Source organism: Coregonus lavaretus, assembly GCF_964263955.1.
Source record: "Coregonus lavaretus genome assembly, chromosome: 14".
Lineage (NCBI taxonomy): Eukaryota > Metazoa > Chordata > Actinopteri > Salmoniformes > Salmonidae > Coregonus > Coregonus lavaretus.
In genome coordinates, this window is record NC_140001.1 from 45,112,708 (window position 1) to 45,135,428 (window position 22,721).

General features: G+C 43.3%; 1 protein-coding gene across 1 annotated transcript in view; it reads left to right on the forward strand.

Moving 5' to 3' along the window:
* Positions 1-13,252: 13,252 nt before the first annotated feature.
* LOC311141148 (MAM domain-containing protein 2-like) overlaps positions 13,253-22,721 on the forward strand; it is a gene marked incomplete at both ends in the record, with an annotated part of 48,304 nt that continues 38,835 nt past the window's right edge. Inside the window, 2 exons of the mRNA XM_084176401.1 lie at positions 13,253-13,424; positions 19,196-19,312. Of these exons, the coding sequence (XP_084032527.1) occupies positions 13,253-13,424; positions 19,196-19,312 (289 nt within the window). The remainder of the gene's footprint in view (positions 13,425-19,195; positions 19,313-22,721) is intronic.

The following is a 22,721-nucleotide window of genomic DNA, read 5'->3' on the forward strand; positions in this document are numbered from 1 at the left end:
TAAGTTTTCCGTGGATAGGATTCGCCCCTCTGCCTCGTCCAGGCGCCCCGCGTTTATGGTTATCTTGTTGTTTATGTCAGGCAAGGCATTTTCCAGGATTGTCACCTTGCCCCCTATCGCACTGAGCTGAGCGTTAATGGCATCTAGTTTAGTGTTGAGTTCTGTACGTTGGGATCTCAGCTCAGAAAAGATGTCTTCGACAGAGTGCGAGGTTGGCATTCGTTGGGCCTCGGGGGGGGACGGGTCCTCTTTCTCCTGGCTAATGGCGCTAGCTTTTTCTGAAGCTAGCTGCTTCTTGGAGGCTTTTTCCGTCGCTAGTACTCGAGTCCGGGTAAAAATGTCACCTGTAGTGTTGCCTTTTGAAGCCGCCATTACTTTTTGACTAAAGCTAAATGAGTTTAAACTTGAAGTGGAGGTAAGATTAGGAATTGGAAACTACTTGTGCGGAGCTCCTAGTTCATGCGGCCATCTCGTTCAAGGGTCACGTGATCCCCCCATTGTAGGTTTTTTAATGAATTTATTTGCAAATTATGGTGGAAAATAAGTATTTGGTCAATAACAAAAGTTTCTCAATACTTTGTTATATACCCTTTGTTGGCAATGACACAGGTCAAACGTTTTCTGTAAGTCTTCACAAGGTTTTCACACACTGTTGCTGGTATTTTGGCCCATTCCTCCATGCAGATCCCCTCTAGAGCAGTGATGTTTTGGGGCTGTCGCTGGGCAACACGGACTTTCAACTCCCTCCAAAGATTTTCTATGGGGTTGAGATCTGGAGACTGGCTAGGCCACTCCAGGACCTTGAAATGCTTCTTACGAAGCCACTCCTTCGTTGCCCATGCGGTGTGTTTGGGATCATTGTCATGCTGAAAGACCCAGCCATGTTTCATCTTCAATGCCCTTGCTGATGGAAGGAGGTTTTCACTCAAAATCTCACGATACATGGCCCCATTCATTCTTTCCTTTACACGGATCAGTTGTCCTGGTCCCTTTGCAGAAAAACAGCCCCAAAGCATGATGTTTCCACCCCCATGCTTCACAGTAGGTATGGTGTTCTTTGGATGCAACTAAGCATTCTTTGTCCTCCAAACACGACGAGTTGAGTTTTTACCAAAAAGTTATATTTTGTTTTCATCTGACCATATGACATTCTCCCAATCCTCTTCTGGATCATCCAAATGCACTCTAGCAAACTTCAGATGGGCCTGGACATGTACTGGCTTAAGCAGGGGGACACGTCTTGTACTGCAGGATTTGAGTCCCTGGCGGCGTAGTGTGCTACTGATGGTAGGCTTTGTTACTTTGGTCCCAGCTCTCTGCAGGTCATTCACTAGGTCCCCCCGTATGGTTCTGGGATTTTTGCTCACCGTTCTTGTGATCATTTTGACCCCACGGGGTGAGATCTTGCATGGAGCCCCAGATCGAGGGAGATTATCAGTGGTCTTGTATGTCTTCCATTTCCTAATAATTGCTCCCACAGTTGATTTCTTCAAACCAAGCTGCTTACCTATTGCAGATTCAGTCTTTCCAGCCTGGTGCAGGTCTACAATTTTGTTTCTGGTGTCCTTTGACAGCTCTTTGGTCTTGGCCATAGTGGAGTTTGGAGTGTGACTGTTTGAGGTTGTGGACAGGTGTCTTTTATACTGATAACAAGTTCAAACAGGTGCCATTAATACAGGTAACGAGTGGAGGACAGAGGAGCCTCTTAAAAAAGAAGTTACAGGTCTGTGAGAGCCAGAAATCTTGCTTGTTTGTAGGTGACCAAATACTTATTTTCCACCATAATTTGCAAATAAATTCATTAAAAATCCTACAATGTGATTTTCTGGATTTATTTTCCTCAATTTGTCTGTCATAGTTGACGTGTACCTATGATGAAAATTACAGGCCTCTCTCATCTTTTTAAGTGGGAGAACTTGCACAATTGGTGGCTGACTAAATACTTTTTTCCCCACTGTATATGGGAATCAGAATATCACTGTGGTCCAGTTCTGTGGTTATCACTGTGCATCTTAAGCAATGGAAAGAGTTTGTTCTGGTTGACAGGGTAGGAAAAGTAAATGGCTTCACATACAGTGCATTCGGAAAGTATTCAGACCCCTTGACTTTTTCCACGTTCTTTACGTTACAGCCTTATTCTAAAATTGATTAAATTGTTTTTTTCCCCTCATCAATCTACACACTATACCCCATAATGACAAAGCAAAAACAGGTTTTTAGAAATGTTTGTAAATGCATAAGAAATATAAAACAGAAACACCTTATTTACATAAGTATTCAGACCCTTTGCTATGAGACTCGAAATTGAGATCAGGTGCATCCTGGAGTATGGCTCTGTCTTTGTCAGGTCTGGCAGCGCCAATGACTGTTTCACCTCCTGCAGCTGTGCTCCTCTGACATAAAATACTTACTCACCCCCCCCCCCCCCCCACAGACTAATATACACTTAGATGTACACGGAGGGAAAGTGTCAGTAACATGCATGTCAGTCTCTCCTGGCTCAAAGTTGAGGAGAGATTGACTGCATCACTAATGGTCTTTGTGCGAGGTATTGATGTGTTGAAGGAACCGAACTGTCTGTACAAGCAGTTGGCACACAGTTCGGACACTCATCGGTATAACAGAAGACATGCAACCAGAGGTCTCTTCACAGTCCCCAGATCCAGAACAGAGGCTGGGAAACGCAAAGTATTAAATAGAGCCATGACTACATGGAACTATCTGCCACACCAGGTAACTCAAGCTAGCAATACAACAGATAAACAGATAAAATAACACCTTACTGCACAAAGGGGACTGTGAAGAGACACAGCCATTATATATATATTGTATTGTAATTTGCACTGTATTATGTATTAGACCTAGATATTGTGTGTAAGTACAGATACACTATATATACAAAAGTATGTGGACATCCCTTCAAATGAGTGGATTCGGCCATTTCAGCCACACCTGTTGCTGACAGGTGTATAAAATCGAGCACACAGCTTTGCAATCTCCATAGACAAACATTGGCAGTAGAATGGCCTTACTGAAGAGTTCAGTGACTTTCAACGTGGCACCGTCATAGGATGCCACCTTTCCAACAAGTCAATTAGGCACATTTCTGCCTTGCTAGAGCTGCCCCGGTCAATTGTAAGTGCTGAGTGCTGAAGCGCATAGCGCGTAAAAATCATCTGTCCTCAGTTGCAACACTCACTACTGAGTTCGAAACTGCCTCTGGAAGCAACTTAAGCACAACAACTGTTCGTCGGGAGCTTCATGAAATGGGTTTCCATGGCCAAACATCCGCACACAGGCCTAAGATCACCATGCGCAATGCCAAGAGTTGGCTGGAACATGTAAAGATCGCCGCCATTGGACTCTTTGGCAGTGGAAATGCTTTCTCTGGAGTGATGAATCACGCTTCACCATCTGGCAGTCTGACGGACAAATCTGGGTTTGGCAGATGCCAGGAGAATGCTACCTGCCTCAATGCATAGTGCCAACTCTAAAGTTTGGTGGAGGAGGAATAAGGGTCTGGGGCTGTTTTTCATGGTTTGGTCTAGGCCCCTTAGTTCCAGTGAAGGGAAATCTTAACGCTACAGCATACAATTACATTGTAGACGATTCTGTGCTTCCAACTTTGTGGCAACAGTTTGGGGAAGGCCCTTTCCTGTTTCAGCATGACAATGCCCCCATGCACAAAATGAGGTACATACTGAAATGGTTTGTCGAGATCGGTGTGGAAGAACTTGACTGGCCTGCACATCCCTGACCTCAACCCCATCGAATTTCTTTGGGATGAATTGGAACGCCTACAGCGAGCCAGGCCTAATCGCCCAACATCAGTGCCCGACCTCACTAATGCTCTTGTGGCTGAATGGAAGCAAGTCCCTGCAGCAATGTTCCAACATCTAGTGGAAAGCCTTCCCAGAAGAGTGGAGGCTGTTATAGCAGCAAAGGGGGGACCAACTCCATTTTAATGCCCATGATTTTGGAATGAGATGTTCGACGAGCAGGTGTCCACATACTTTTGGTTATGTGGTGTACCTCAACTCCTTACATGTAAACCCATATGGTACCCCCCCCCCCATACCAATTCCTGGATTGCCCCCCCCCGGGACCCCACATACACAATTGTGTTCTTTACTATATTCTAAAGAATATACTTTTGGTTTACATATGTTTATGGTTTTGTTGTATGCTACTGTATACAACAGTAATGTTTGGCCTAATAAATATTTTCTGTTTTTACATTGCATTGGTGTTTACAGTGTACTTGTTACCCCTCTCAGCAGATTACTTTCACTGTAGAACATTGTATTGAAATGTAGATATAAGCCTATGAAAGACCAAAGAGCTTTATATTTAGAACAGTGTCTACATGGTATATCCAAAATTTTACTATTATGAAAGAAGTGTTTGCCATTTGATGCAAATGCTTCATTCTGACATGTGTTTATGGCATTTTTAATGCAGTGTTACATTTTGAAGGAGATGTGTGCAGTTTTGGGAATTGTGTGTAGAGTTTTGAAAAAAGGAGACAGTTTTGAAAACATGTGTAAGCAGTTGGAAAAAACTGTAATGTAACTTCAACTTTCAGAATGGTATCAGTATAGTACTGAACCGAGACAGTACTTATTTGTACATGAAAGAGGAGGTATGGCTGTATGGACGGAGGCACAAGTGGTTTTCCTGTTCTCCACTGAACGGACCTGGAAGGATACTTTTCTGTCTGGTCTGGTCTAGTGGAAACACTGTGCGTCCCAATTGGCAACCTATACCCTATATAGTGCACTACTTTTCACAAGAGCCCTGGTCAAAAGTAGTGCACTTTTTAAGGACTAGTGTGCCATTTGGGATGCAAATCTCTTTTCAGTTACATAACCACCAGGCAATGTGCTACTATAATGATCCCAAACTCTGTTCCTCTTACAAAAAATATATATATATACTTTAACAGATGAGGCTCCACAGACAGGACAAAGACAATGGTGAGATAGTGGTTCTGTCCCAAATGGCACCCTATCCCCTATATAGTGCACTACTTTTGACCAGGGCCTATAAGGCTCTGGTCAAAAGTAGTGCACTTTGTAGGGAATAGGGTGCCATTTGGGACATACACACTGTTTCTGTTTAATGGGGATTCTTGTAAGATAAGAATAACCAAATCAAAGTTTATTTGTCACTTGCAAAGGATACAGCAGGTTTACATTTTAAATTGTAGTCATTTAGCAGACGTGCTTATCCAGAGCGACTTATGGGACAAACAGGACCCTACATTACTTTACAAACACACACACACACAGACACACACACACAGAACTTGATGAGTGCACTTCAGTAGAGTTCCATCAGCTGATGAAGCTCCTGTTGACCCAGCTAGCTAACAGCTTGGCTCAGTTTACACCAGTAAAACCATGCTGCTGCTTAATTCAGACTGTTCCATTACCTCATCCCATCCATACAGACACATTACCACACTCTGACTGAGTCAGTGGGTAGACACTGGTGGCAACTAGGGTAGCACATACCGTGCAACAGATGAACACTGGCATAAGGATCTGTCCACAGACAAAACGGAGACAGAAAGACAGGAGCTAGACAGGCACCAAACAAAGATTCATCATAAACCGAAACTCTCAATCTTAAATAAACATGCCCCTTTCAAAAAATACAGAACTAAGAACCGATATAGCCCCTGGTTCTCCTCAGACTTGACTGCCCTTGACCAGCACAAAAACATCCTGTGGCGTACAGCATTAGCATCAAATAGCCCCCGCGATATGCAACTTTTCAGGGAAGTTAGGAACCAATATACACAAGCAGTCAGGAAAGCAAAGGCTAACTTTTTCAAACAGAAATTTGCATCCTGTAGCACTAACTCCAAAAAGTTTTGGGACACTGTAAAGTCCATGGAGAATAAGAGCACTTCCTCCCAGCTGCCCACTGCACTGAGGCTAGGAAACACTATCACCACCGATAAATCTACAATAATCGAGAATTTCAACAAGCATTTTGCTACAGCTGGCCATGCTTTCCATCTGGCTACCACTAACCCGGCCACCAACTCTGCACCCTCTGCTGCAACTTGCCCATGCCCCCCCCGCTTCTCCTTCACACAAATTCAGACAGCTGATGTTTTGAAAGCGCTGCAAAATCTGGACCCCTACAAATCAGCTGGGCTAGACAATCTGGACCCTTTCTTCCTAAAACTAGCCGCCGAAATTGTCGCAACCGCTATTACTAGTCTGTTCAACCTCTCTTTCATAACGTCTGAGATCCCCAGAGATTGGAAAGCTGCCGCGGTCATCCCCCTCTTCAAAGGGGGTGACACTCTAGATCCAAACTGCTACAGACCTATATCCATCCTGCCCTGCCTTTCGAAAGTATTCGAAAGCCAAGTTAATAAACAGATCATCGACCATTTCGAATACCACCGTACCTTCTCCGCTATGCAATCTGGTTTCCGAGCTGGTCACGGGTGCACTTCAGCCACGCTCAAGGTCCTAAACGATATTATAACCGCGATTGATAATAGACAGTACTGTGCAGCCGTCTTCATCGACCTGGCCAAGGCTTTCGACTCTGTCAACCACCGCATTCTTATTGGCAGACTAAATAGCCTTGGTTTCTCAAATGACTGCCTCGCCTGGTTCACCAACTACTTCTCAGATAGAGTTCAGTGTGTCAAATCGGAGGGCCTGTTGTCTGGACCTATGGCAGTCTCTATGGGGGTGCCACAGGGTTCAATTCTTGGGCCGACACTTTTCTCCGTGTATATCAATGATGTCGCTCTTGCTGCTGGTGACTCTCAGATCCACCTCTACGCAGACGACACCATTTTGTATACATCTGGCCCTTCATTGGACACTGTGTTAACAAACCTCCAAACGAGCTTCAATGCCATACAACAATCCTTCAGTAGCCTTCAACTGCTCTTAAACACTAGTAAAACTAAATGCATGCTTTTCAATCGAACGCTGCTAGCACCCGCCCACCCGACTAGAATCACCACTCTCGACGGGTCTGACCTAGAGTATGTGGACAACTACAAATACCTAGGTGTCTGGTTAGACTGTAAACTCAACTTCCAGACTCACATAAAGAATCTCCAATCCAAAGTTAAATCTAGGATCGGCTTCCTATTTCGCAACAAAGCCTCCTTCACTCATGCTGCCAAACATGCCCTCGTAAAACTGACTATCCTACCGATCCTTGACTTCGGCGATGTCATTTATAAAATAGCCTCCAACACTCTACTCAGCAAATTGGATGTAGTCTATCACAGTGCCATCCGTTTTGTCTCCAAAGCCCCATACACTACCCACCACTGTGACCTGTACGCTCTTGTTGGCTGGTCCTCACTACATGTTCGTCGTCAAACCCACTGGCTCCAGGCCATCTATAAATCACTGCTAGGCAAATCCCCGCCTTATCTTAGCTCATTGGTCACCATAGCAGCACCCACCCGTAGTCTGCGCTCCAGCAGGTATATCTCACTGGTCATTCCCAAAGCCAACACCTCCTTTGGCCGCCATTCCTTCCAGTTCTCTGCTGCCAATGACTGGAACGAATTGCAAAAATCTCTGAAGCTGGAGACTCTTATCTCCCTCAATAACTTTAAGCATCAGTTGTCAGAGCACCTTACCGATCACTGCACCTGTACACAGCCCATCTGAAATTAGCCCACCCAACTACCTCATCCCTATATTGTTATTTAATTTGCTCTTTTGCACCCCATTATCTCTATTTGCACATAATCTCTTGCACATCTAGCATTCCAGTGTTAATACTATTGTAATTATTCTGCACTATAGCCTATTTATTGCCTTACCTCCATAACTTGCTACATTTGCACACACTGTATATATATTTTCTGTTGTATCTCTGACTTTATGTTTTTTTTACCCCATATGTAACTCTGTGTTGTTTTTTGTTGCACTACTTTGCTTTGTCTTGGCCAGGTCACAGTTGTAAATGAGAACCTGTTCTCAACTGGTTTACCTGGTTAAATAAAGGTGAAATAAAAAAATAAAAAAAAATACTCTCTCTCTGTCTTGCACACACACACACACACAGGGTGAAGTGTAAATGAAAAAAGTTCACAGATCTTTCAGAAGCCTACAGACAGGAAACATGACAGGAAGTGTGTGTAAATTAAAGTCGCTGTGAAGGGAAAGAAAGCATTCCTATGGCGATGGCATAACCTTAACCTGGGTAAATCCCAATGTCTCTCTCTCTGTGATCAATCTGCCCAGCAAATGTTTCCATTTCCAGAAACCAAAATGTGCCATGAAGAGGAACATAGTTATATCACTGTCTGTTAATGAATGAACATTTTATATAAATATTGTCTATTCTAGAATAGGACTCAAAATACTCAAAATAAATAATAAATAATAATAAAGATAATAAAGGACATTAAATTTTTTTTCGATCGCTAACAAGCATCGTTCAATACTGCGGATACATGTGCAAAACTCTAAATACAGTTATCACAACAACACTTAGTGGCAACCTGTGGATCATTTGTCATTGCTTTGACGCAAAATGAATTCAATGACAACATCTTTCAAATTACATAAATACTTGTCTGTCACGGATTCTGCCGAGGCTGCCCCTCCTCCTTGCTCGGGCAGGCTTCAGCGTGGTCGTCACCGGAATACTAGCTACTGCCGATCTATGTTCTACGTTTCTATGTTTCCTGTTGTTGTCTGATTGTCACACACCTGTTTCCCATCATGTCATTACTCCTTCCCTATTTAACCCAGTGGCTCCCATTGGGTTTTGTGCGTGTTTATTTTTCGTTTCGTGTGTCGTTTGGTGAGTGGGTTTGTTCCTCCCTGTGTGGAGGTATTTTGCATTGGTTTCTTTACTTCTTCAGTAAAGTACGTTTTCATAGAGTTCTGTGTCCTGCGCCTGACTTCGATCCACCGCATTACACTGACACTCGTGTCATTGTCTCACAAAAACTACTGAATATTGAATTAGACAAAATAATAATAACTCTTAATTATTATTTTCATTCTACATTACGTAACTGAAGACCTACCCAGGTGTTTTCCATTTTTATGTCATTACCATCTCTACAAAAGGGGACATCTTTGGAATATGTTTTACATAAACATGGACCCAGCCAGAGATCGTGTAGTGGCTTACAGAGGGGGAAGAGTTGCCGGGAGAGGCAGAGGATTACGTATCCGTGGTGGAAGACAACTGAGGGAAGACCCAGAGTTGTAGTGTCAGATGAGATTAGGGCTACAATCATTGATCGTGTTGTCAATCATGGTCTATCAATGAGAGATGCTGGTCTCAGAGTGCACCCAAATTTGCAACGCTCAACTGTGTCATCTATTATAACAACCTTCCAGCAAGCTAACAGGTAAGATATGCATTCTGCATGGGCATCTAACTGTACTGAATATTACAGTAGAGTATTAAATAGAGCAAAAGCTCTCCGAACAACTTGTGTGTAATTTTAGGTCTGTTTTAGGACCCAACGGTTACCAAATGGAGGGGGGAGAGGTAGGATTTTCTCTGCTCAGCAGGAAGCTGTAATTGTTGACATGGTCTTTAGCAACAATGCCATAAAACTCAGAGAAATTCAAGAGAGAGTGTTGGCAGACAATGATACATTTCAAAATGTTGAAAGCACAACCATTGCTAGAGTCTACTGTTATAGAATAACTTATGTTGCCCTGTGGATTTAAAATATTTTAGAGTGTCATGGAGCTTGAAGCCAGGCCAACACCCCACATGTTCGTCTTTGTGGATGAGGCTGGTTTTAACATGGCCAAAACACACCGACGTGGAAGGAATGTGATTGGGAAAAGAGCAACAGTGAATGTCCCGAGCCAGAGGGGTGCCAGCATCACAATGTGTGCTGCAATATCCTCTGAAGGATCTGCTGTTACATAAACCACTAATTGGGCCATACAACACAGAGCGCCTCATTTCGTTCATGGATGACCTCTATGGAAGGCTTTTGCCAGGTGAAAAAAGAGGGCAAGTCAGAAGAAATATGGAAACCAGGGTGATTGTATGGGACAATGTGGCATTTCACCACTCCCATGCAGTCACATTTTACATTTTAGTCACTTAGCAGAAGCTCTTATCCATACATTTTTCACAGAGTGGTTTGCAGCCCATCCCAGGATGGTGTCACTTTTCCTCCCCCCTTACTCTCACTTCCTCAACCCCATAGAATAATTATTTTCCTCATGGAGGTGGAAAGTTTTTGACCACCATCCACATGATCAAATGTCACTCTTGGATGCAATGAATGCAGGATGCCTGGATATCTCTGCAGAAGATTGCCAGGGATGGATCAGGCATGCAAAGAGATTCTTTCCCAGGTGTATTGCGCGAGAGGCCATACGGTGTGATGTGGATGAGAACTTGTGGTCCAATGCAGCAGACGGGGTTGACTAGCATTGTTATATATCTGTTTCATTTGGACAATATGCATATTCATAGTGTTTATACACTTTTTGTTTGTTTAACAGTACTATTTTTGTGTAGTTTGGAATTACTCTGCAAAAAAGCAAAATACAGTAATTTGCAAAAATACAGTAAATTGTATTGAAGCATATTGCAGCCTTTCTGCTTTATTTCTTTACATATCCTGCAGGGCATTCTATACAGTATAGGTTAGCCACTCTTCTTTTGTAAAAATGACTGTTGGTTCATCTAAAAAAATATGATACAGTTTTTTTCGATTGCTAAGACACATTTCTTGAAACCTTCACCCATTTTCTAAAAACTTTAAACACAAAACCAAATCTTCAAACTACATTCACAAAACCCCTGACTCTTCTGGCAAAATCAAACAATCGCCTCAAAACCATTTAACCTGTGCTCAAAATCAAACAATGCTTTCAGATCATACACACAGCCAGTCAATATATAAACACTACAGAGCGTTCATTAGACACTACATAAAAAAAATGGAGAACACAGCGTCCAGGGCATGTAGTTACAGATCATTTTTTAAATTGTATATAGTAAACGCATTTTGCAATTAAAACAAAAAGTATAGTAATCACAACTTAGTACAGTGAATATATTGTATACTGTAAGTAATACATTTCAGTCATTTAGCAGACGCTCTTATCCAGAGCGACTTATAATTAGTGAGTGCATACATTTTTCATACTGGCCCCCCGTGGGAATCGAACCATGCTCTACCAACTGAGCTACAGTATTAAATGTCTGTATATTCAGCATTTGCATAAAAATACAGTAGTCCAACTGCAAAAGCCCAAAGAACAAAGAAAACTCTAAATGAAAAGCACATTACAGTACACTCAAAAATGTTGTGCAACTGCGAAATCAAAGTCAATGAGAGATTCATTCTGCCTCAGCATCACGTCTTTGTGCTGGTTCCGGCCAGAGGACTTCGTCCACATCACAGGCAACGTTGTCCCTTGTCAGGCAACAGGGGAAAAACCCTCTGGTGTGCCGGATCCAGCCTTGACAACACATAACACCTACAGTGAGGGAAAAAAGGATTTGATCCCCTGCTGATATTGTAAGTTTGCCCGCTGACAACGATATGATCAGTCTATAATTTTAATGGTAGGTTTATTTGAACAGTGAGAGACAGAATAACAAAAATCCAGAAAAACACGTGTCAAAAATGTTATAAATTGATTTGCATTTTAATGAGGGAAATAAGTATTTGACCCCTCTACAAAACATTATTTAGTACTTGGTGGCAAAACCCTTGTTGGCAATCACAGAGGTCAGATGTTTCTTTTAGTTGGCCACCAGGTTTGCACACATCTCAGGAGGGATTTTGTCCCACTCCTCTTTGCAGATCTTCTCCAAGTCATTAAGGTTTCGAGGCTGATGTTTGTTAACTCGAACCTTCAGCTCCCTCCACAGATTTTATATGGGATTAAGGTCTGGAGACTGGCTAGGCCACTCCAGGACCTTAATGTGCTTCTTCTTGAGCCACTCCTTTGTTGCCTTGGCCGTGTGTTTTGTGTCATTGTCATGCTGGAATACCCATCCACGACCCATTTTCAATGCCCTGGCTGAGGGAAGGAGGTTCTCACCCAAGATTTGACGGTACATGGCCCCGTCCATCGTCCCTTTGATGCGGTGAAGTTGTCCTGTCCCCTTAGCAGAAAAACACCCCCGAAGCATAATGTTTCCACCTCCATGTTTGACGGTGGGGATGGTGGTGTTGGGGTCATAGGCAGCATTCCTCCTCCTCCAAACACGGCGAGTTGAGTTGATGCCAAAGAGCTCCATTTTGGTCTCATCTGACCACAACACTTCCACCCAGTTCTCTTCTGAATCATTCAGATGTTTATTGGCAAACTTCAGACGGCCCTGTATATGTGCTTTCTTGAGCAGGGGGACCTTGCGGGTGCTGCAGGATTTCAGTCCTTCACCAATTGTTTTTCCTCCCGTGTAGTTCTGGGCTGATTCCTCACCGTTCTCATGATCCTTGCAACTCGACGAGGTGAGATCTTGCATGGAGCCCCAGGCCGAGGGAGATTGACAGTTCCTTTGTGTTTCTTCCAATTGCGAATAATCGCACCAACTGTTGTCACCTTCTCACCAAGCTGCTTGGTGATGGTCTTGTAGCCCATTCCAGCCTTGTGTAGGTCTACAATCTTGTCCCTGACATCCTTGGAGAGCTCTTTGGTCTTGGCCATGGTGGAGAGTTTGGAATCTGATTGATTGCTTCTGTGGACAGGTGTCTTTTATACAGGTAACAAACTGAGATTAGGAGCACTCCCTTTAAGAGTGAGCTCCTAATCTCAGCTCTTTACCTGTATAAAAGACACCTGGGAGCCAGAAATCTTTCTGATTGAGAGGGGGTCAAATACTTATTTCCCTCATTAAAATGCAAATCAATTTATAAAAAAAATTACATGCGTTTTTCTGGATTTTTTTGTTGTTATTCTGTCTCTCACTGTTCAAATAAACCTATCATAAAAATTATAGACTGATCATTTCTTTGTCAGTGGGCAAACGTACAAAATCAGCAGGGGACCAAATACTTTTTTTCCCTCACTGTATGTCACCACAGGCCAATTCCATTGCCTGTAAGAGATTTTCCCTGGAATATGGGTTTCGGTCATAGACCTTCCACTGCCACGCAGAGAAAAACTATTCTATAGGGTTGAGGAAAGGGCTGTATGGTGGAAGGCAAACTTTTAGGAATCGCTGATTGATGTTGAACCACTCGCGTATCCGGACACCACGGTGAAAGCTGACATTGTCCCAAACCACGACATAGCACTGCCTGCTGATGATCCTGCTGCTCACGCTCAAACAAAACATCCTGAAGACCACCCAGAAATGTAAGAAGATGTTCAGTGTTATATGGCCCCAGGGTTGCATGACGGTGGAGAACCCCACGATTACTTATGGCTGCACAAAGGGTGACATTGCCACCACGCTGGCCAGGGACTTCCACAATGGCACGTTGGCCAATTATGTTCGTGCCTCTCCTTCTCCTCTTCGCCAGATTGAATCCTGCTTCATGTACAAAAATGTATTAATGGGGCCTTTCCATGGAATCCAATTCAAACACTCTCTATCTATATAAAAATAGATAAATAAGTAGTTTAGTACGTGATACAGAAAGACAAACTTCTGCAATAGTGCATTTGTATGCACTCCTGATTTACATACACTACAATATAGTGCAGTTTACAGTAACAGTAGGCTACCAGCATAGCATTGTACTGTAAGCATCAGCGCTGAAAGTACACTTACTTGTACATACTGAAATCGTAGATCTTTGACCCTTTCTGAGTTGCGCTCAAAGGGTACTCTGTACACTTGCTTCATGCGTACCCTGCTGCGCTGGAGGACACGGTCAATGGTAGAAAGGCTGACACTGTTGATTCCTTCAAAGTTTACATTGTGTTCAACAACTCTCTGCTGTATTTCACGCAGTCGGATGGCATTGTTTTGAAGGATCATATCAACAATGAGAGCCTCTTGCTGTTGGGAGAACATAGCAGGCTTTCCACCCTCATGTGGTAGTCTTGAAATTCTACAAAAAGGGAAAATGCACTTACAAACGTATACATACAGTAAAAATAGTAATGAACATTACTTCTATACGTAAAATATTGTATGGCAAGAATTTTTTATAAATTTTTTTCCCCAGTCCCCTTTCTATTGACAAAGTGATGTACTGAATCAAATGTATACAGTAAACTTTCAATGACCAAAATAAAAAGAAACAATTACCTGTTCTCTTCTCTGAATGTCCTGATTATGGTGGCCACAGAGAATCTGCTCAAATTGGGTTGTACTCTTTGTCCTGCTTCCCTCATTGTCATTCCATGAACAACAACATGGTCTATCACAGTTGCTCGAATTTCTTCTGAAATTACTGTTCTTGTTCTTGCTTTTCCTCGTACTCTTCCTCCTCGTCCACCACCTCTTACACATACTCTTCCTCCTCTGCCTCTCAGATTGTTTCCATCCATTGTTGGTATCAACATTCAACGCACCTGTGCCACCTGTGCACTCTGAACCGGCTTATATTCTGTACAATTGGTTTGATCACATCATTAGAAACAAGTGTGAACAATTTGGAGTTGTTGTGTGTAAACGATGACAACTGTGTTGTAGTTGTGTTTAACTTTTGTGCATCACAGTGCGAAATGTGTTTTAGTGAGTGAGAATGTGTTTAGAGATTTGCAAAAAGAGTGATTGATTCGACAAATGGGTTTAGGCCACTGAGCATTTGGTTCAGCGAATGGGGTTTAGTGTTTTAGCAATTCAGAAAAACTGTATTAAAGACAAATTGACACATTTTCAAGTGGTAGCTGTTTTTAGAGTTTTGTAGGTCATGATACTATGAATGACAAAGTGTGCATGTCGTGAGAGACTGTTAGCTTTCATTTGGTAGAAAGATTTGCTTTTGAGACATGTAGGATGTGCATTGCCAAGTTGCATATTATTTTGATAACTGTATTTAGAATTTTGCACATGTATCCGCAGTATTGAACAATGCTTGTTAGCAATTTAAAAAAAACTCTAATAAGTGCATAGATGACATCATCCCCACAGTGACCGTACGTACATATCCCAACCAGAAGCCATGGATTATAGGCAACATCCGCACTGAGCTAAAGGCTAGAGCTGCCGCTTTCAAGGAGTGGGACACCAACCCGGATGCTTATAAGAAATCATGCTACACCCTCCGACGAACCATCAAAGAGTCAAAGAGTCAATACATGACTAAGATCGAATCCTACTACACCGGCTCTGGCGCTCGTCTGATGTGGCAGAGCTTGCAAACTATCACGGATTACAAAGGAAAATCCAGCCGCGAGTTGCCCAGTGACGCGAGCCAACCAGACGAGCAAAATGTATTTTATGCTCTCTTCGAAGCAAGCAACACTGAACCATGTGTGAAAGCACCAGCTGCTCCAGACGACTGTGTGATCACGCTCTCCGTAGCCGATCTGAGTAAGACTTTTAAACAGGTTAACATACATGCGCACAGTAGTCCGGATAATAGCACATATCCCGGTTAAGGTCTTATTCAGGATATGCTGTTTACATGCACATTTGATATCCCGCTCACAAGTATCTCGGTATCCATGAATAAACAGAATACTCCTAATTTGCCCAGGGACAGCATAATTCTTTTTTGGACAGAGGTATGTGTAAAAAAAATTTAAAGCCTCGTTTAGATATTTTCTTCGTAGAATTTCCCAGTGGTGTAGCGCAGTTTCGCGGCCCCAAGCATGGTCCGAGCAAGGCCCCGCCAACCCCCCAAAAATGGGGCAGGGAAAATGTTTCAGTTTTATAGCTAATCTCATGCTATTCTATACATTTTTCCATGAGGCTAAAAGAAAATGTTGCTGTTTTAGAGAAAATGTCCTGCTATTCTACACATTTTGCCAAGAGGTTGAGAGAACATTTTGCAGTTTTAAAGCTAATTTCCTGTATTTCTATACAAAACATCATGGCTTATGAGGTGTTCATACAGTGACTTGCGAAAGTATTCACCCATTTTGGCATTTTTCCTATTTTGTTGCCTTAAAATTTATTTTTTGGGGGGTTTATATCATTTGATTTACACAACATGCCTACCACCTTGAGCATGCATAACTATTCACCCCCCCCAAAGCCAATACTTTGTAGAGCCACCTTTTGCAGCAATTACAGTTGCAAGTCTCTTGGGGTATGTCTCTATAAGCTTGGCACATCTAGCCACTGGGATTTTTGCCCATTCTTCAAGGCAAAACTGCTCCAGCTCCTTCAAGTTGGATGGGTTCCGCTGGTGTACAGCAATCTTTAAGTCATTCCACAGATTCTCAATTGGATTGAGGTCTGGGCTTTGACTAGGCCATTCCAAAACCACTCGAGTGCTGCTTAAGCAGTATGATTAGGGTCATTGTCCTGCTGGAAGGTGAACCTCCGTCCCAGTCTCAAATCTCTGGAAGACTGAAACAGGTTTTCCTCAAGAATTTCCCTGTATTTAGCGCCATCCATCATTCCTTCAATTCTGACCAGTTTCCCAGTCCCTGCCGATGGTAAAACATCCCCACAGCAATATGCTGCCACCACCATGCTTCACTGTGGGGATGGTGTTTTCGGGGTGAAGATGGGTATTGGGTTTGTGTTTTCCTTGATGGCCAAAAAGCTCAATTTTAGTCTCATCTGACCAGAGTACCTTCTTCCATATGGTTGGGGAGTCTCCCACATGCCTTTTGGCGAACACCAAACGTGTTTGTTTATTTTTTTCTTTAAGCAATGGCTTTTTTCTGGCCACTCTTCCGTAAAGCCCAGCTCTGTGGAGTGTACGGCTTAAAGTGGTCCTATGGACAGATACTCCAATCTCCATTGTGGAGCTTTGCAGCTCCTTCAGGGTTATCTTTGGTCTCTTTGTTGCCTCTCTGATTAATGCCCTCCTTGCCTGGGCCGTGAGTTTTGGTGGCCCTCTCTTGGCAGGTTTGTTGTGGTGCCATATTCTTTCCATTTTTTAATAATGGATTTAATGGTGCTCCGTGGGATGTTCAAAGTTTCAGATAAAAAAAATGATAACCCAACCCTGATCTGTACTTCTCCACAACATTGTCCCTGACCTATTTGGAGAGCTCCTTGGTCTTCATCGTGCCGCTTGCTTGGTGGTGCCCCTTGCTTAGTGGTGTTGCAGACTCTGGGGCCTTTCAGAACAGGTGTGTATATATACTGAGATCATGTGACAGATCATGTGACACTTAGATTGCACACAGGTGGACTTTATTTAACTAATTATGTGACTTCTGAAGGTAATTGGTTGCACCAGATCTTATTTAGGGGCTTCATAGCAAAGTGGGTGAATATATATGCATGCACCACTTTTCCGTTATTGATTTTTTAGACTTTTTTGAAATAAGTTATTTTTTTCATTTCACTTCACCAATTTGGACTATTTTTCCATTACATGAAATCCAAATAAAAATCCATCTAAATTACAGGTTGTAATGCAACAAAATAGGAAAAAAGCCAAGGGAGATGAATACTTTTGCAAGGCACTACTTGGGGCTCATGTGCAAAGCTCGTGCAAAATTTCCAATAATAAACAGGAAATAAAAAGCTGTGAAAAAGATCCAACATGTTTCTGATAGAAAATCTTCCAAAAGGACTAATTCGAGGCATGTTTCTGATAGTATTTCAGTTAATCTTGGATCCATATTTTATGTGGTTGAAAGTGAAATACTGTCAACATTTACATAAAAAAATTGCACATGAAAGAAACATATTTGCTCTTTCATCAGAATATGACTCCATAAAAAGACTGCTATTTTGAACCAATAATCTAATTTTGGGTTGGGGATGTCCTGTGGGTGGGGGGTGGGAAGGGAACATTTTGTCTTGTTCGGTCTTGTCACTTGTTCCTCTGTCCATGTGTACCTGTTTTGTGTACCTTAAAATAAAAAAAAATAAAAAAAATGATTCTAACAATTTAGGCTACACAACATGGTCAGTAGACCTATGCCAGCATTCACATTTTCTCAAGATGAATGAAACCCACTGGGCACGTAATTTCAACGTGGAAATGTGGGTATTTGGTTGAGACATTGATCAATTAGATTTCAACCTTTATTCACCCACTCAAAAAGACAGCCAGAAGTTTGTTGAATTCCTAATGTGTTATCATTATACTTTCAAACATCTAAAAGCACAACCAAATTCCAACGGGGGAAAAAAATAAACAGTCATCTAAATGTGTTATCACTGTGTTTTAAACCATTTAAAAGCACAACAAAGTTAAAGTGGGAATACAATGTCAGATATTTTGTATTTATACAACAACTTAATGTGTTATCACTGTGCTTAATCTAATAGCACAACCAAATTACCTGTATTGTAAATTAGTTGAGAGTACATTAAAAGTCCACAGCGCAAGTGATCAATGCTGGTCAGTGATTCCCTGTTGCTATGCTTCCACTGTCCGTTAGAACCTGGGCTGCATTACCATCTGGCGCTTCCTCCCTCTCCTCTCTCCTCCTCCACCTCTCCTCTTCTATCCATCTCTCCCGTTTACAACCCGTGTGTCAAGCGCGTTTTTCCAAGTCTTATTAAGACCGTTAACGTGACAAGAGCTGCTCCAATGAGTGAGACTGCTCCACTGTCGCTGTGGGAGTAGGTAGATGAACTTGAACTGTAAACGAGCTAAACTGTCTGGACATTGGCAGTGCAGAAGATACTTGCGCTCGCGCCGTTTGGTGGTTGTAGTCCCTGTGGAATCTGAGGAATGAGGATTTAACGAGTTGCGGGCAAGATCTACATTACCTGCCTAATTGTCTGTCTCGCTGCAGACTCAATATGAACAGCATTTACCTTCTCGCTGTTCTGTGTAAGTTGCAGCCTTTTTCTTTCGATATTCTTTTTTTTTTTTAAAGTTATTTTTAAATACTGCCCCTCAAATATATCTGGCTGACACATAGCCTATTTTTTAGTTTCTCTTTTAGGATCTGGTTCCGTTACTTTTGAGTTTTTCCATCGTTGTTTCTTTCTGGGCACGGTAGACGCTCATGGCAGTTCAAACGAATGACTCCAATTGTAGGCTCGCAGGCACTGCAGCATGATTTGCCATAACTTGAAATAACTTATCTGACTGACTTTGCATGATAGAAAACAGACGCGCTCACCTTTTACAGTAAATTCCGCCAATGGCATACCTGTACCATATGCTATAGCTGTATGTATTGTTCTCATTTTCCTTGTTCTTCAGTCCCCGTGCTTGTTGGGGCGCAGCAGCAGCTGTTACCTGGTTCCTGCAGCTTCAATACTGGTACCTGCGACTACACCTCTGACCCTGCCTATGCCAAATGGACCAGAAACGAGGAAGGTTGGACAACTCACTTACTTTGCTTTTTTTTTTCGATCGAGGCGTAAGAGGGATGGGGGAGAGAAGCTAAAAAAGGCACAGAGAGTGGGGGTAGTTAGAGAGAGAGAGAGAGGCAGAGTTGGGAAGAGACAGAGATGAATCTGTGTGTAGGGGTTTGGGGAGATGCTAATGGTTCCGTACAAACATTTTTCAGAACAGTAAAAAGATGAACCAGTACATTATAGTTTTAAGGACAATAATTGGAGATTGACCTCTGTGCAATAAGTTAAACTTCTGGCACTACAGTTTATACATGTCAATGTATGAGTTCACCCAAACAGGAAAACCAGTCCGGTGAAAGAGAGATGGGGTAGAGGACAGAAAGAGAGATAGAGATACAGTAGATAGATAGAGAGCGTAGATAGATAGAGAGAGAGAGATAAAGAGAGAGAGAGAGAGCAAGAGAGAGAGAGAAAGAGAGCGGAAGGGAGGATGGAGGAAAGAGAGTGTGAGAGATACTGCTTTCCCATAGGATTTATGGAATGTTTATATAACCCCCTTACAAACAGGCCCATTTTTATCACATTCTTGCCGACATGCCGGGGAAGAGTGGTGGTAGTGGTGTGCAGATGTGGGTGGGCATCTGTTCGAATAAATCCATTGACAATATATACCATAACAAATAAATCCATTATTAATTTGTTTAGGCAGGTCCTAAGAAACATTATAAGACTAATAAAATGTATTTTCAAAATAATAGAATAGCATATTTTGAGTTTAATTAGGCCTATTTTACGGGTCTGTGCAGTCATGGCTACGCCATCCAAATGAAATCAATAGTTCGTTATTTTGTTCATTAAACAGACAAGACCCACTGGGCACAGACGTCGAATCAATGTCTATTACACCTTGGTTCAAAGTAATTTCATTGAAATGACATGGAAACAACATTGATTCAATAGTAAGAATATAATGCAATATAACACAATAAAATAATATTATAATGGAATATAACAGAATAAAATATTTTTCACACACAACTTGTGTCACGGAAACGTGTGGAACCGCTGTCATATACAAATTTGATATTTTGAAACAGAGCCCATGCCCATGCTTTTAAAAAATCCATGTTTCATCTCTTTCCTACCATCACTCCACTTTGTTAGGGAGAAGGCATAGGGTCTTATCTTCATCATGATACCGATAGAAAATAATAGCAATCCTATTTTCAAAAGCATGTGACTCACATGATGTGAGTCTCGTGTTCGCATTTCACAACCTCCGCTGGCTTTTAGAGTTGCCTATACGCAACTAAGGAAAATAATCCATTTAATTTTGATGTTCTGGTGCCGTTCGGGCAATTTAAAGTATTGATTGAGCATTTATTTATGGAGGAATGCAACTGTTTTTCTGGGTGATTTGTGATGTTTTATTTGTGCTTCCCATGGCTGTGTTTTTCTATTTTAATGTGTATACAGTACATCGGGAAAGTATTCAAACCCCTTTACTTTTTCCGCATTTTGCTATGTTACAACCTTATTCTAAAATGGATTAATGTCACAAGGCTGATGCGGTGTTGGAGTCAGGCGCAGGACACAGAAGCTTAGTCGATCCGACTTTAATAGTCACAGGAGTAAAATACAAAACACAACGGGCCTCATAAACAGGAGGCGAGCGGATACGCAAAACAGTGCGTAAAGTGCGAACAGCACTAACAATAAGAAAACAAAATATCCTACACCAACAGACAGGCGTACAACGACACACAACTACAAACAAAACCAAAGGAAACTTATAGGTGACATAATCAATACGTAATCGACCCCGGCCTCGGGGACGGCCAGGAGGACGTGGAGTAGGGCGCGTAGGATGACTCCGATAGAACTCAGTCAGGAGGGATGGATCTAGAATGTCCCTCCTAGGCACCCAGCACCGTTCCTTGGGACCGTACCCCTCCCACTCCACGACATATTGTAGACCCCCATCCGACGTCTCGAATCCACGATGGACCGGACTGAGTACGCCGGAGCCCCCTCAATGTCCAGTGGGGGCGGAGGGGTCTCTCTTATCTCACTCTCCTGGAGTGGACCAGCTACCACCGGCCTGAGGAGAGACACATGGAATGAGGGGTTAATGCGATAGTCATTAGGCAGTTGCAACCTGTAACACACCTCATTCAATCTCCTCAGGACTTTAAATGGCCCCACAAACCGCCGGCCAAGCTTCCGGCAGGGCAGGCAAAGGGACAGGTTTCGAGTCGAGAGCCAGACTCGATCTCCAGGGGCGTAGACTGGACCCTCACTGCGGTGGAGGTCGGCGCTCGCCTTCTGCCTGCGGATGGCCCGCTGCAGATGTACGTGGGCAGCGTTCCACATCTCCTCCGAGCGCCGAAACCACTCATCCACCGCAGGAGCCTCGATCTGGCTCTGATGCCATGGTGCCAGAACCGGCTGATAACCTAACACACACTGAAAAGGGGTCAGGTTAGTTGAGGAGTGGTGGAGAGAGTTCTGAGCCATCTCTGCCCAGGGGATATAACCCGACCACTCCTCCGGCCGACCCTGGCAATAGGATCTCAGAAACCTACCCACATCCTGGTTCACTCTCTCCACCTGCCCATTACTCTCAGGGTGGTAACCCGAGGTAAGGCTAACCGAGACCCCCAAGCGTTCCATGAACGCCCTCCAGACTCTAGAGGTGAATTGGGGACCTCGATCAGACACTATATCCTCGGGAACCCCGTAGTGCCGGAAGACGTGGGTGAACAAAGCCTCAGCGTTCTGCAGGGCAGTAGGGAGACCCGGCATTGGAATGAGACGACAGGCCTTAGAGAACCGATCCACAACGACCAGAATAGTGGTATTCCCCTGAGAGGGGGGAGTCCACCGAGAGGTGAGACCACGGCCGTTGTGGAACGGGCAGAGGTTGTAACTTCCCCCTGGGCAGGTGTCTAGGCGCCTTACACTGAGCGCACACCGAGCAGGAGGAGACATAAACCCTCACATCCCTAGCCAATGTTGGTCACCAGTACTTAACACTAAGGCAGTGCACTGTCCGGCCAATACCTGGATGTCCAGAGGAGGGTGACGTATGAGCCCAATAGATGAGACGATCACGGACCTCGAGCGGCACGTACGTCCGACCCACTGGACACTCTGGGGGAGTAGGGTCGGTGCGTAACGCCCGCTCAATCTCCGCATCGACCTCCCATACCACCGGTGCCACCAGACAAGACTCCGGCAGTATGGGAGTGGGCTCAATGGACCGCTCCTCTGTGTCATACCGCCGGGACAGGGCGTCTGCCTTACCGTTCTGGGACCCTGGGATGTAAGTGATCTTAAAAACGAACCGGGTCAGGAACATGTTCCACCTAGCCTGACGAGGGTTCAATCTCCTCGCTGCCCGGATGTACTCCAGGTTGCGATGGTCA